Below are 14801 nucleotides of genomic sequence, written 5' to 3' on the forward strand. Positions count from 1 at the left end.
AGATCTTGTAGTGCAACTACATCACATATTTGCTTTTCCTACTCCTGAGATATGCAGCATTTTGAGCTGCACCACCTTGGGTCTCACAGCACACAGACCTGTGAAGGGCTATGAGGCAAATCATCAGCAGGGATTCCACTGCTAGGAATCAGCCTGTGCTGCTTGTAAGTGCCAAGACCAGACAAGGGACAGGCTCACACAAAGCAAGCATGTACGCTTAGATCACTGAAGCTGGTAACAGCAGTGATCATGGCATGGTCAGGCAGGTCATCTCTCACCAATCTCCCTGTTTCCTACACTGAAATTTGCTGACTGTATTGGACTGATTGTAAGTGCTGAGTCTACTAGTGCTTCCCATTGGGGAGACCGTTCTCTGACCTGATAGATCTAGCAGTTCCAGCCATTTCTGCTGACATTTTTACTTACTTATTTATATGCCTCCTTAGCTCTCCTCCTTTTCATTTCCTCCCATCACTCTGTGTCCAGACATTGGCAGAGCTATCATAAGTGCAATAAGGAATGGCAGGCAGGGTCTCACTGAGTGATAATTGTGTGCCTTGGGTGGTGTGATAGAGGACAAAGCCCAGAGCTGAGAGGCTCAAACCACTTGACAAGAACAATAATTGTCCCGAAGCATGCTGTCTGCAGTGACTTACTGCTGTTATCAAATGAAACATCTCTGGGAAAGACAGGGAAAGATACAGAGCTGGCTATTGACTGGACCAAGCATCTAGGCACCATCAGTGCTGAATATGACATTACCCACAGACCATCAGATAGGCTGGTCCCACCTGGGTATCTTTAAAACACCTCTTAATTGAGCTTGGAGCCACTTGGAAAAGCTCCTGCTTAAGATGGAAGGATGTGGTTCTGATCTTTGCTACCCTGGTTTAGGTCCTGAGGGAGCAGGCAGTCAAGAGCAAAAATAAAGGTTTTTTTTTCCTGCTCCCAGGAGGAAATCTCTTGAATTTTGCAGAAGATATTCTGCAAAAGCTGAATTTGAGCTCATTGGTGCCTACTGTGTGATGGGAGGGGATAGATTTGAGTCTTATGAAGGAAAACAAGCCAAGAATGATTGCTTAGTCTAGCACGCATCTCCAAAAGAAAGATCTGCTGGCAGGATAGCATCCCTTCAGGGACACAACATCACAACATATCCACCCACCCTGCTTTGGACCTTCTCCAAGCCTGCAATGCAGGTGCTACGTTCAGTTCTCATCTAGCAACTCTGCTGACTAAAAAGCTCTGTTGAAGGGGGCTGATTCAATTTGCAAACAAGCTCATACGTCTGCTTCTAAAGCCAGGTGACCCTCAGAGCGGAGGCTCGCTGCAGCACAGTGGCTCCAGACTGAATGCTAATTTTGGCAGGAAAGAAAATAATCATGATGGAGACATACCCACAGTACTCCTTCTCTATTGTCTGTGTCCTTGGCTACCTGCTCAAACAGAGCTGGGGCTTTACTATTCCTCTTTTTTTTTTTTTTTTTTTTTTGGTGTGTGTGTGCCTGTGTGAATGTTTCTTTCTTTTGTCTGGTTCTCCCTTCCATCTCTCTTTTTTTTTTTACTATCTAGGAAATTCAGAGCAGCAATAAAACATTTCTCAGGGAGTAAAGAGACAGTTGAGTCAGAGAAATCAAATTACATTTACAAAAGGAGAGGAGAGGAGAGGAGAGGAGAGGAGAGGAGAGGAGAGGAGAGGAGAGGAGAGGAGAGGAGAGGAGAGGAGAGGAGAGGAGAGGAGAGGAGAGGAGAGGAGAGGAGAGGAGAGGAGAGGAGAGGAGAGGAGAGGAGAGGAGAGGAGAGGAGAGGAGAGGAGAGGAGAGGAGAGGAGAGGAGAGGAGAGGAGAGGAGAGGAGAGGAGAGGAGAGGAGAGGAGAGGAGAGGAGAGGAGAGGAGAGGAGAGGAGAGGAGAGGAGAGGAGAGGAGAAAGAAGAAGGAGAAAGCAGAGGGGAAAACAGAAAGGGGAAAAGAAGGGAAAAGAAAGAAGAAAAGGGAGAAAGAGAGAAGAAGACAGATGATGCAGGAGAATAAAGAGATGAGTTTAGTCCAAAATAAGATTATCCCCATTGACAAGACAGAAGCCCACCTGAGATATCATCTAACAAGGGACAGGAATACTACAGGCAATGCTCATCAGAGAGGTCATAGACTGCTTTGACATAGGTGTGACATTCTGTCCTGCCACGCTGCACAGCTCAGGAGTAGAGTGCTCTGGCAGCAAAACAAATGCAAAAATCAACACAATGTTGTTACAGCACTCTGGCATCCCATTAGCAAATACATCCAGGAATTCAGTGAATCCAAATTCTCTGATCCAAGGTACCAGCAGCCTCTTGAAGCGTGCAGGTAGTATGAGAACGGTCACCATTATGTCTCAAAATCAAGTTAAATTATTGAATAACACAAACTAGGAGGCTGAAAGAGACTCTCTAGGATTGTTGAGGCAGTCAGTCTCTCACTTAGCCCAATTATACTTAAAATCACTCTGTTTATGCCAGATAATTAATGACTCTGAAGGGTGGCTGCACTGACTTTTTGGACAGGTCTATACTACTGACTTCTTCTCAGGTCTATACAATCTTCCTTCAGCCACAGGGTTTCACTGTTTTGAAAAAAAAAATCATTTTTTAAGAAAGTGCAAAGCCTTCTCAATTTCTCAACCCCTTCATTTCTGTGGAAACTCAAATCTGGATGCTCACAGGCCGCTAAACAATAATGACAATCAGGGAGGAGAGGGAAAAAAGAGCAAATATGACAACGTCACTGGGAACAGTGCTTTTTGCAACAGATCATGAAATGTGTGAACTGCCTGTAATCTTCAGCACGCTGCTTAATGCAGCAGAATATGTTGTGATGGATTTTAACAAACCCTGCCCAGCATGGAGTGGCAGAGCTGCAGTGAAGTGGCTAAAGCCTGTAATTAGCTCTTTGGCTAATAAATCATCTCGTAATAGCAATGAGAATGACTCAAATGCACATCTAGGAGACATGAATCTGATGGAGAAACCTCTGGAGAAGCAGTGTTAGGAGACCACCATCACACACACTCACAGCTCCTGGCAGCAATGCCAGTGTTTGCCCCAAGGACTGATATTTCTGTAGTGACAGCACCACTGTGACTCACAGAGGGCTCTGGCGAAGAGATTTAGTGGCTCTGCACTGCAGATAGGGAAATGGAGGTGTTAAAGGGATTAACCAGAGGTCATGGGATGGATCAGTGGGTGGGGAAGGTTTGGCTCAAACTTATCTTGGACCCATTGCTGGTGCCTGTTCAACTGTTTATGTGGATTTTTATGGGCTATCACCAATTTTCTCATTTAATAACATTAATTACCAGTGTTGACTTTAACATTTGTCCCTTTGGAAACCATCTTGAATACAGATAAGGGTGTGCCACCAGCAGGGTATGGGCAGTTTAACCATGAGAAAATGTATATTGGTTGTGGCTAAGGAGCTCCAGCATGGCCAAATGCTGGGATATCCAAGGATGAAGCACTACTGTTCGTTAACGCAAGCCAAACTTAAGGAGCAAAAGAGGTAGTTTGCAATCTACCAACCAATCTTCCCCTGACTTTAGCTGGAATTGGGTGTATGGGAAGACAGACAAGGTTTCAGCACTCATGGTCCTCCTTTGCCCTCCCAGACATGCCACAGGCAGCAGGGCTTGCTCACCGAAGTGTTCTGGCACTGCACGCTGGAGCTGTTGAACCTCAAGGCGGGCACCCGCTGCTCATTGCCCTGGATGTTCAAGATGCATTCGTAGCCTCGCTGGCCAGACTGTGGCTGGGGCAGGTTTTTGGCTTTCAGCGTGATCGGTTTGATCACTTCCACTGGCACCAGGATCTTCTCGGCCTGCAGCAGCTGTGGGCAGTCCTGGGGAGAAAGAATACCACGCAATAAGTCAACACATGATTTTCCCAAACCTGTGTGGAGTCCTCAGTCTTCTCACTTTTACAAAGCTGTTGTGCCTCCCTCCATATCAGCCTATTACAAAGGGTTCGTGGGGTATTACTGAGAAGGCTCAGATAAACACGTGAGGAAGGAGTGCTTTTACAGACTTTTCCCATCTCCTTTTTCTCACTGGAGACCCTTGACTTTCATGACCCAAGAATGCTACTTCTGGTGCTTTTTAATGCCTGCTCCATTAATGAGTTAGTAGAAAAGCAGTTCTGCCCTCTTCAGGGACTTTGCCTGGTCACGATGCCATGGCACAAGAAGTGAAGAAATCACAAAATCACAGCAAAACTCCCTGCCTCCACCAAAAAAAACCAATGTGCCATTGTGCAAAAGGCACAGATCCAGCTAGCTCAAGCATGACACTCTAAAACAGAGTCTGGGCTATTTAAAAGATAATTTGATTTGGCTTAGAAAGGGACAGAATAATTATTATATATAAAATAATACCTATATTATTTTCCCAAGAAACAATTCTTACTTAATATGTGTGAAGATCTCCAGGAAAGATTTGCAATTGTTTCCAAAAAGGCTCAGTGCTTGGTGGATGTGGTTAACTCAGCCATGTAGCAGGCTGGGCACCCAAATCTGTGATGGAGAAAGCTGCATTCAAAGTGAGATGAATTTGCACAGCTTTAGTTACAGCAGCAAAGTACTGCTTCTTCGTGGCACCATTAGACCACTGGAAGCTATCAGTCCTTTGGGAAATTACTACAGTGTTTTTCTTGCTAATCCAAGTCATTTTTATGTAAAATGGGATTCTTAAATAGTCGCCATCCCAAGAGCAAGCCCAGTCAGATTCAGTTGGTACAAGCAGAGACAGGGAGAACTTCTACCTAAACAGATACATGCTTAACCTGTAGTTGTGACAGTGGACAACAAGAAGATACAAATATTGATCCAGGGCTGAAGAATAAGAAAAGGAATTTAAGGGCTTGGAAATGGAATTTATGGCTTATGAGAGCCTGGGAGCTTGTTAGAGCAGATGGTGGAAACATTTTACTGAAGCAAACAGCTTAGGAAGATAAAGAAATGGATTAGATGTGTAACATCTGCACTTAGACCAACCAGAAACAGAATTACAAGAGATATCAATCATCACACTGTGGGTGTGAGCTGATCCATGGCCAGGGGCAGGAAGAAAATCCACAGCATCCACCCAACACGCAGCTGTAATGAAGTCTGGAAGCCTTCCTCAGTGCCCAAAGAGTGTCTGTCTGTCTTTGCTACTGGGGATTTAAGAGCTCTGGGGCAACCTGATTTCTTATCTTTGCTTACTGGTGGATGCTAATGGTGTAAGTACTTGACAACTGCCGATGGATTTCAATTTGCCTTGCCCAGTCTAACATCAGAACACGGACAGCCCAGCACACAGTCACTGGAGCATAATGAAGGTGAATTATCTTGGATCTGGTTGCACAGTGATGAGTTCTAACACAGTGTTTCTCTGTTGTCTTGGAGCTCTGGTGTTGTGCAGCACTTCACTAACTTTATGCTCCATCACAAGACACAAGACAGAAGCAGTGGAGAAGGAGGCTTGGTGAGACACTCAGGAATCCCTGAGGAGCTACACCTTGTTACAACACTCCCTGCTCTTGCTGTTGTCCCGCGCCATGATAATATGATATAATATTCCCAGGGAACTGCTAATGTTGAGACACAATAGTTGAACTTGAAGTGTTTCTCTTAACAGGAGGACAATGGTTGACAGTATAGAAAGTCCTTCTAGCCTTGGGTTCAATGCTCTTATCCTATCAAGGCATTTATGTAGGTTAGCTGCAGGGTTAAGTAGCTATTCAGCTTTAGGAAGTGAGGCATAACCTAACCCTATGTGATATAGCCCAGTAACACCCCAGAGGACAGGGGAAAGACCACCCCAGTGGTCTGGGCTATGTTAAAGTAAGTGTGAGATGTCCAGTTGTGATCACTCCACCTGACACCATATGTAAATACCTTTTGGGACCTTATATCTTCCACACCTGCATATTTTCTCTTGCACAATCCTGCCTATCCAACATGTTCCAGGGTCTACAAATTAGCTCCCTTTCTCTCTTGGGGCATAAGAACAGACCTTGGCACCATCTTTTTCATTATTTTCTTCCCCCAGCTAGAGTGACTGAGAGACAGAGACGCATTGGCAGAGTGAATCAGTGGGACAGGAGGATGGGAAAGCCCTATCTGCTGCTGAGCAGCCATGTCCCAAGAGTGGGCATTTTGCCTGATGTCTGTCAAACAGAAAAGCCTTTGAAGGGGACTGGAGGACGGGTGTTGAAGATAGTCAACTATGTTACCTGCAGGCCAATCCCAGCTCTGCAGGCTGGTCTTTCTTGTTTAGCTTTATCCCATTCCCCCCACCACTGGTGCTGTAACCTTTCCGATAACACTTGTTTCAAGTTCATTAACAAGCAGTGATTGTGGCAGCCCCAAAACAGGATTCGTTTGCATATAAAAAGCTTTGCAGTGCTGTGAGGAAGTTCATTATAGATAATTGAAGAGGCAAGCGCCATAAAGAGGAAATCCTCCCAATGTGGCTTTATCTGATTGACCTAATGTTCTTTCTAATTGAAACGGGGGGAAAAAGGCAATTTCATTAGGTGATGTGCTGCATAAAAGCTAAGAACTTGGACTAGGCTCCGGGTTCAAATTCAAACACAACTCATTTTGTAGCCTGTGACAAGCCTTGCCCAGTCAGCTCTGGGTGCCTGCTCAGGGTTATAAATGTGAGGGTACAACATCAACCTGCTCGGAGATGACCCTGCTGCAGGAAGCAAGCAGAAGGGTCCTTGCCAATTTTGATCAATTTCTCTTTGTCCTTTCTCTGCAGTGTGCATCACCTATGCTGGAAGAGCATTTTTTTACATCATGGATGGGAAGTAAAAGCACCCATTATCAACTACTGTATAAAGGAAAGGCACAATTCTATGCCATTTGTCTTTGGGATATAATAAATTAAGCCTTCCCCTATAAGGGGAGTTGGTTCAGATTCCAGAGGAGCTAAAATCCAGTTTAATCTGTAGCAGGGCATATGTGAAAGCTGACTCTTGTTGATTAATTTTGTGTGTGTCGCTTCATTCTATTCCTTAAACGCTTCCAAATGAGTCAACCCTTTAAAAATAATATCCTCCACTCTTGCCAATTACTCATATCAGCAGTGATGCACTCCTCAAACCACCAAATTTTGCCAGTTATCAAGTCAGAGAGCTTTTGTAGTGAAAACACCACAAGAAATGAGCTGCACTCATTGGATTGTTGCTAGTTTAATTTTCCTTATTTATAACTCCTCATAGAATGCCTGCAAATGTGTTTTGCTGTAGCAGAAGTAGCAAAGTCTCAGCAATATGAGAGCCCCCCGTCTCCTTCTCTCTCATATAAGTGTTACAGCCCTCATCACTGCTATACCTGAATGAGTCCCCAGTGAAGTGCCATCGTGAATCATAGAATGGCCTGGGTTGAAAATGACCACAATGATCATCTAGTTGCAACACCCCTGCTGTGTGCAGGGTCGCCAACCATCAGACCAGGCTGCCCAGAGCCACATCCAGCCTGGCCTTGAATGCATCCAGAGATGCACTCAAGAAGACTCTGCTGAAGAGTGGGATGAAATCTCTCAGAGGCTGTGTGGTCTTAGCCCTGAGCTAATTGCTTTGCTTCCTTCATAATGCCCCATACATGTCTAGTTATGATTTCTTGGGAATCTCATCATGTTATCTCACAGTCAAAACTGGAGACGGATCAGAAATACTGAGTTATTGTTTCCCAGGTATGAAACATGTAGATCATGTGATATTGCATGGGGTTGCTCCTAAAATTATTTAGTACAGTTCTAGTATTGCAATTTATGGCCAGTACCATGAGCCTAGATCTCACCAAAACATTTTCCATTTTCTTGATTTATTTACTTATGTCAGGGAGAAGATTTTTACTGAGAGAGTGGTGAGATGCTGGAACAGGAGAGATTGTGGATGCCCCATCCCTGGAGGTGTTTAAGGCCAGGTTGGATGGGGCCCTGGGCAATCTAATCAAGCACATGATCTAGGGGTTGGCAACCCTGCCTGTGTCATGGGGGCTGGAACTTGATGATCCTTGAGATCTCTTCCAACCCAAGCCATTTTATAATTATATGAAATGCAGACATCCTACAGGGAAACAAGGGTTTCACAATGATCCATCCATCTGTTAGCAGCCTGTGCCCTTCACTAGGCTCTCAGTTAATGTGTCTTCTCCTGTGCACTTCTTGTGTTCAAGAAACATTTAGATGTTGTACTAGGAGACATGGTTTACTAGGGAAATATTGGTGGTAGGTGGATGGTTGGTCTGGATGATGGTGGAGGTCGTTTCCAACTTCGTTGATTCTATGATTGTATGATTCATCCAGAGCATCTACATGAGGGAAGCTTTCATATTTTTGCTTCATATTGCTCCCTCACGATCACTGGTGGCATTGAGAGGATCTCCACTTTCTACAGAAGGAAACTAGAGCCCATCTTTTGCTGACTGCTCTGTAGGCATGTTTGCTGAGAAAGCCAACTCTTCAAAACTATTTTTCATTCTTTTTTTTTTCTTTTGGCCCAAAAGAGAATTCTCATTATCCAGATCCAGATATCCGGCATCAGTTCCTTCACTTTAAAACTCACTACATTTAGCTCACTTTTCTTCCTGATATCAATTTCCAGTTCTTCATCCTCAGTGTCATTTTGTTGTTGCTGTTGTTTTGTTTGTTTTGTTAATAAAACTTTCCTTTATACATCCTTTGTTCATAATTGCCATCTCTGTGCTTGTCTGAGCCATCTTGCCCAAAAGAAACATAAAATCACAGAATCAGTAATGTTGGAAAGACCACCAAGACTCATCAAGTCCAACCATCAATTCATCCCCACCATGCCCACTAACCATGTCCCTCAATGCCTCATCTACCCTTTTCTTGAACGCCGTCAAGGGCAGTGACTCCACCACCTCCCTGGGCACCCTGTGCCAATGCCTCACCACTCTTTCTGAAGAGATTTTTTTTCCAAATATCCAACATTATCACATGATCTAAGTGAGAACTGTTTATTCCTCCCTCAAGACCTTTTGGATCCCACAACAAATGATACTCAGATTGTTATTTACTCATGTATTATGTAAATAATAATTATTTTTTTAATCCATCTGTTCTACTAAGATGCAACACAATGGCTTTTTCACCCGCCCACTCTGTACTGTAATCAATCTAGTAAGGTAAGATTTGAGAGACATGGATTGGTTCTTTATAAAAATATCTAGGCCACAGCATCTGGACGCCCCGTTTCTTAGATTAGATTAAAAATCATTTAAAAAAATCAAAACCGAACCAATGAACAACAACAATAAGGAAAGAGAAAGGAAAGGAATGAAAAGAAGTAGGAAAAAATGAAAGAAATCGTATACACAGACCTTTTGCCATTGATTTTGGAGTAATCAGATTTCTCCTGGATAAAAAGCAGGAAAACATCACATTGCCATATGAGAGGCAGCAGGGACTGCCTGCAATATGTTGCCTGAATTTCTCTCTTGCACCTTGATACAGTCGCCCTGGGTCAGAGCTGCCCAAGCAAAATCAGTCACTCTTTTATCAGCTGCCCTGCACTGCTGCAGAGAGCTTTGGATGACAAGTTGGTTCCAACGATGAATCACTTTTAAACCCTCACACAACTTCCCAGGCCCACGGTAATTTGGAGAACAAAGCAGCCACAGGCCTGGCATTACAGGAGCAAAGGGGTGAGTTATAGTCCATGTTGTGTTTACATTATTACACCACTAATTCCTAGCATCATAAAATTATATTTAAAATTTACACGAACAGTGCTGGGGAACGTTATTAGGTTATAAAGTGGAATCAGGTCAATGTTTTGCAGGCAGGACTCCAAGCTTCATAAATTTCTGGACATATTTCCCCCAAATTTACATCGGCACCAGCAGCAATCAAACCAGCTACAAAAAGCTTACCCAGTCAAAGAATTTTTTAATGCACCATATATTTTATCTTCACTTCTTAAGTTTACAGTGCTGTTAGTTTGATTGATGGTGTACTTATTTATTGGCACAGCAAAAGTAATAACACAGGGAGAAAATGCTCAGAACTTTAAAGGCAGCTGATGAGGAGAAAGCAACAGGATTTATGGAAAGTCTAAACATCTGCAGAGACAACAAAGGGGTAATTGAGTCCTTGCATAGCTGTCACTTCTAGTGGTTACTTTCTAGTTAAGAGTCTTCCACGCAGTCAGGATCAAAAAACAGCTTTCTTTTGTCAGATACTGCAAGTGATTCTGGTGCTTGGGAAAAGGTGGCTGATTTTGAAGCTGGAGCTCAGCCTGTGGGGGAGATGTGGCCCTGTTTAAGCTCTGCCCACTCTAGCAGCTACACACCTCAGTGGTGACTTTCACAGACATCACTGCTAAATAGAGGACTACCATCAGATCAAATTCGCTCATCTGCCATTGCCTCTTAGATCCCTGGTTTCAGTGCTGTGAAAGCTAGTGAGCAATGACTGAAGTTGGCCACCAAAGAACAGATACAGAGTTAAATGAAGATAACCAACCTCCTTTCATGTGGCTCACTGCTGAATCCCATTGATTGGGAGCAAAGTGATGCCCCAAGGCCATGCAGGCCGTGTTGAGAAGTGGCCCAAGTCTTCTGAGAGCTGGATCCTGACCTAAGACAATTCCGCCTCTGAAGTCAGTCCACACATCTCTGCTGATCAGCATTAATGATTTTACCCTCTTTTAATACTTCATTAATAGAGCCCTTCTCAGCTGGTCCATTATTTCACCAGGATCAAGGTCAGCCTGCCATAATTAGCAAAGCTCTGCATTAATCCTTTTTAAATAGAGACACAACGTTAGCTTTTCTTCAGCTTTTTGTCTTTTTGACGCATATTCAGAAGGAAAAGCGATGATGAGGAGAGCAGGAACCTTCTGGTCACTGGATGGAGAGTGTGGACCAGAGAAAATAAAAGTAGGTGTTTAGGTGTCATTAGGTACATTTGCTCAAAGGAGAGATGTGGAAGCAATCTCAGTTCTGGTGTTTCCTGAGTGACAAATGCTTGGTTTTGAAATCATAAGAAGTATGAGTGTGTGCACTGAGGAGGGTGACACTTGTGAAATAAAAACCCTACTTAGGTAAGCCAGTCCTTTTAAGATATCACACATGGTAAAACTGTATTGTGCAAAGTCACGGAAAGCATGGGGCAGAGAACAGCTGAGCACAATCAGCTTACAAAGCACTGATGTCTACCTTCTTTATTTATATTCTACAAGACTGCATCCTTCTATCTAGCAGGACTTCTTCTGTAAGGACTTAAGTCTGAGGTTCTAAAGATCTTTTATGCATAACAAAGCACTGCATATTCATACTCTGCACCATCATACCAACGAGTCTCTAAAGTGTCAGCATTACAGTAGTACTCCTTACTGGTCACCTACATGACTACCGATGACATCAACATGTCATTTAACAAAATTAGGTTTTCCATACATTTCTGCCCACAAATGATTTTTGCATAAAGGAACCAACCAATGCTCCTTCTGAAACAACAAGTCACTTGGCAGCACTCTCGTAAGGGGATTTCTGCTGTCTAGTTCAAGTGTTGAGCACAAACTATAGTGCTTTTTCATAAGAAAGAACGGAAACTCTCTTTTTTAACTTTCCCATATTTTACAAAATTTGTAGGAACTTAATATCTTTGAGAGCTCCAATCTTTGGCCCAAGTAGGCTGCAAATGAATGAGTTCAGAAGTCAACAGAGGAGACTGAGTAACAGATGGACTGGATGAACACACACAGACCATGTTGATGCGATCCTGCTTCCTTTGGATACCAGGACAGAAGTCCAGAGAATCATAATACCCTGGCTTGCACAATGTCAGGACAGTGATATCATGGCTCTTATCACCCTCCTCCTCACTGAGATCTGTGACAGCATGAGATAACATCCAAGCCAAAGCAAATGGACAATGTGCAAAGACAAGACAGGGGAAAGAAGTTCTGGGCTCAGCCTCTTGGATGTCCCAGTCAAGGCAGGAGCCACAGTCCAGCATTACTTCTTATCTGTGGCTTCAACATCCTGACAATGTTTCCCCTTGGCCAGGTCCCAGAAGCTCACATTCCAAATCAGTGAATGCAGATGATACTGCAATGAAGAAAAGCAAAAAATTCCTTCTTGAGAGACAGGCCACCCATCACCCTTTGCAAAGACTGAAGGGGAACTGTCTTTCCTCTCTGGTAACAATTTTTCCCTCCAATTTCAGAGTGTCACTAGATCACCAGCAGTCCTAACAGATGTCCAGATAGCCAGAAATTCCTGTAGTCACTTGAGGCTTTGCAATGGCATTGCACTGACTCAAGCTATCAAAACAACATAAGCTGTTCTTGATGTTATTTCAAGGGGACAGATGAATATTACCCTGTTGCATTCTGAGATCACTCTGTCCTGTGGGATAAATAATCTTGCATTACAAAGATGAACTGCCCAGCTGGTATGAATAACATGTTGTACTGAGTATCAGATGCTTCTCACATCTACATTCAAACAAATTCCCCTCACTTGCTCCAAGAAATTACACAAATATATCTCATGGTTGGAGAGGCTATATCCTAAGACCCAAAGTGAAAAAATGTGTGTATTGATGGAAGATGAACAGCTCACAGAGAGGACTTTATCCATCATTCATCAGTCTGTTGTGGTCTGGTTCCCAGTCTCAACAGAGACATGATACAGTTGCCCTGTATCAGGACAGATTTTCTGCAAATCTACCTCCATAAAACCTGCTAAAAGTGAATGCAGAAGTTATCCTTTTCCTCCACTAGCTGGAGGATGATGGAATAGAAAGTCTCAGAGGTGATAAAAGGTAGCCAGAAAAACAACAGAACAAACCACATATAGTTCTTCCATCTTCTTCACCAGTTTAAGTCAGTGCAAGCGATGGTTTCTCACGAAAGCAAAGTATCCAATCTGCAAATGCTCAGAGACTTATGAACAGCCCGCACTGAGACCACAGCTCCAGGTATTGTACAAGCACCTATTAACAGAAAGTGCTTAGCCAAATCATAAGAGGATTTGAGAGAAGCAAAGGCACAGAAATGTGAACGTGCCCAAGCCAACTCAGAGCTAGAAATGAAACTCTCATCTGCTGAAATGAAACCCACGGCCCCAAATAATGCCTGATACTTCCTTTGAGCAGCATTCCCTTCTATTGCCATGCTTGAACAGCCTACATGAACAAGGGGAAAGATTTCTGCCTTGTCTGTAGTTTCTGCGTTTAATTTAATAGAAGGACTTGGTTGGAAATAACCTTAAAGATCACCTATTTCCAATAACCATGCCATAAGGGACACTGGAATTACGTGATCCACTTTGCCAGCAGTTTGTCCAAAGCCCCATTCAACCTGACCTTGAACTGCTCCAGGGATGTGACATCCACAGCTTTTCTGGGCAACCTACTCCATAGTAATTTCTTCTTATAATTGTTTAAATGACTGCTTCTGAAGTGGAGGTATCCTCAACACATCACATTTCTGCTTCTTGAAAAAATGCTTAAACAATGAACAAGGACTGAAATTCCAAATCAGCAGGAGTCCTGATCTACAACCCGATCCAAACCTACAACTAGACTCCTCCTGGATCCCCTCTGCCACCCCCTGGACAGGATGTCAAGAAGACCAGACTCCATCACACACACTTGGAAACCCTCCTGTGAGCTAAGCAGCTGATGAACACCAAGCCTTCATGCTGCTTGCATGCAAATACTTGCACCAAATGCGTGCAGTGCTATGCCAGATCTTAGCTGCATGGGGTGCAGATTCTTTCTGTTAGGATCTGCATGCTCCCTGCTGCCTGCCTAGAGCTGCTCCCAGTCCCTTCACCTCTCCTGCTGGTCCCCTTCCCGCTCACATCGCTTGCATGCAGCAGGTTTCTGCAGTTTCCATAGAAACTACACCTCCCCTTAATGATAGACAGGTGCTAGAATAAGTGAGTGGATAATCAACAAGCGGGGAACTATTCGGTGCTCCGGTATTGACCTCCCTGCAGCTGTCACTAGTGCCCCTGAGACATTAATTTGAGCAGGGGTGGGCTTCCTCTCCTCCCCAAACTGATGCCACCAGCAGCCACCACTCTAGCCGAGTTAACAGAGGCTGGAAACAGAAGTAGGAGGGAAACAGAGCAGTTGCCACAGCAACAACTGAAGATGCACTGCCAGAAGGTTTGTCCATACAAGGGAGCAGAGAGTTCACCACATTTATCAGGTGGCCCATGGGGTGTTAAACCCCACCTCTATGCAGCCACTCAGGCATTTATGCAGGGATGCATTTTAGGAAGAGCTGGGCACTTTCCTTTTGCTCCTCCCAGAGGACAGCATATGCCCAGAGAAGCTGTGGATGCCTCATCCCTGGTGTCATTTAGAGGCCAAGAAGGATGGGGGCTCTGGGCAGCTTGCTCTGGTGGGCGGCAACCAGCCTATGGCAGGGGGTTTGGAACTAGATGATCTCATAAGGTCCGAAGCCATTCTATAATTTGGGGTCCCTCAAGACCTGCCTGTTCTGTGACATGGTGACTGTCTAAAGCTTTTCCCTGAGCCAGGCTGGGATGCGCCAGCATGATAGGTAGGATGCTGCTGAGTTCCCTAAAACTCCATAATAGGGAAATATAGGTGTCTGCCAGCTCAGATCAATCTGTCACTATCTCTCCTTGCCTTCTTTTTTCCCTCCTGTCTCGCTCTTTTCCCCCAAGAGGAACAAGCAGCAACAAACCAGCGCATTTCTTTGCAGAGGCTGCCAGCACAGCTCTTCATTCAGCAAGAGGCAAAGCAAGCACCAGGCAAAGCAGCACTCTGC

The 14801-nt window shown here is 44.2% G+C and overlaps 1 protein-coding gene across 1 annotated transcript in view; it reads right to left on the minus strand.

Moving 5' to 3' along the window:
- The window catches only part of PLXNA4 (plexin A4), a gene marked incomplete at both ends in the record, with an annotated part of 402235 nt that overhangs the window by 82966 nt on the left and 304468 nt on the right, over positions 1–14801 (minus strand). Inside the window, one exon of the mRNA XM_079549350.1 lies at positions 3673–3873. Within this exon, the coding sequence (XP_079405476.1) occupies positions 3673–3873 (201 nt within the window). The remainder of the gene's footprint in view (positions 1–3672; positions 3874–14801) is intronic.

This window comes from Tetrao urogallus, assembly GCF_951394365.1.
Source record: "Tetrao urogallus genome assembly, chromosome: 1".
NCBI lineage: Eukaryota > Metazoa > Chordata > Aves > Galliformes > Phasianidae > Tetrao > Tetrao urogallus.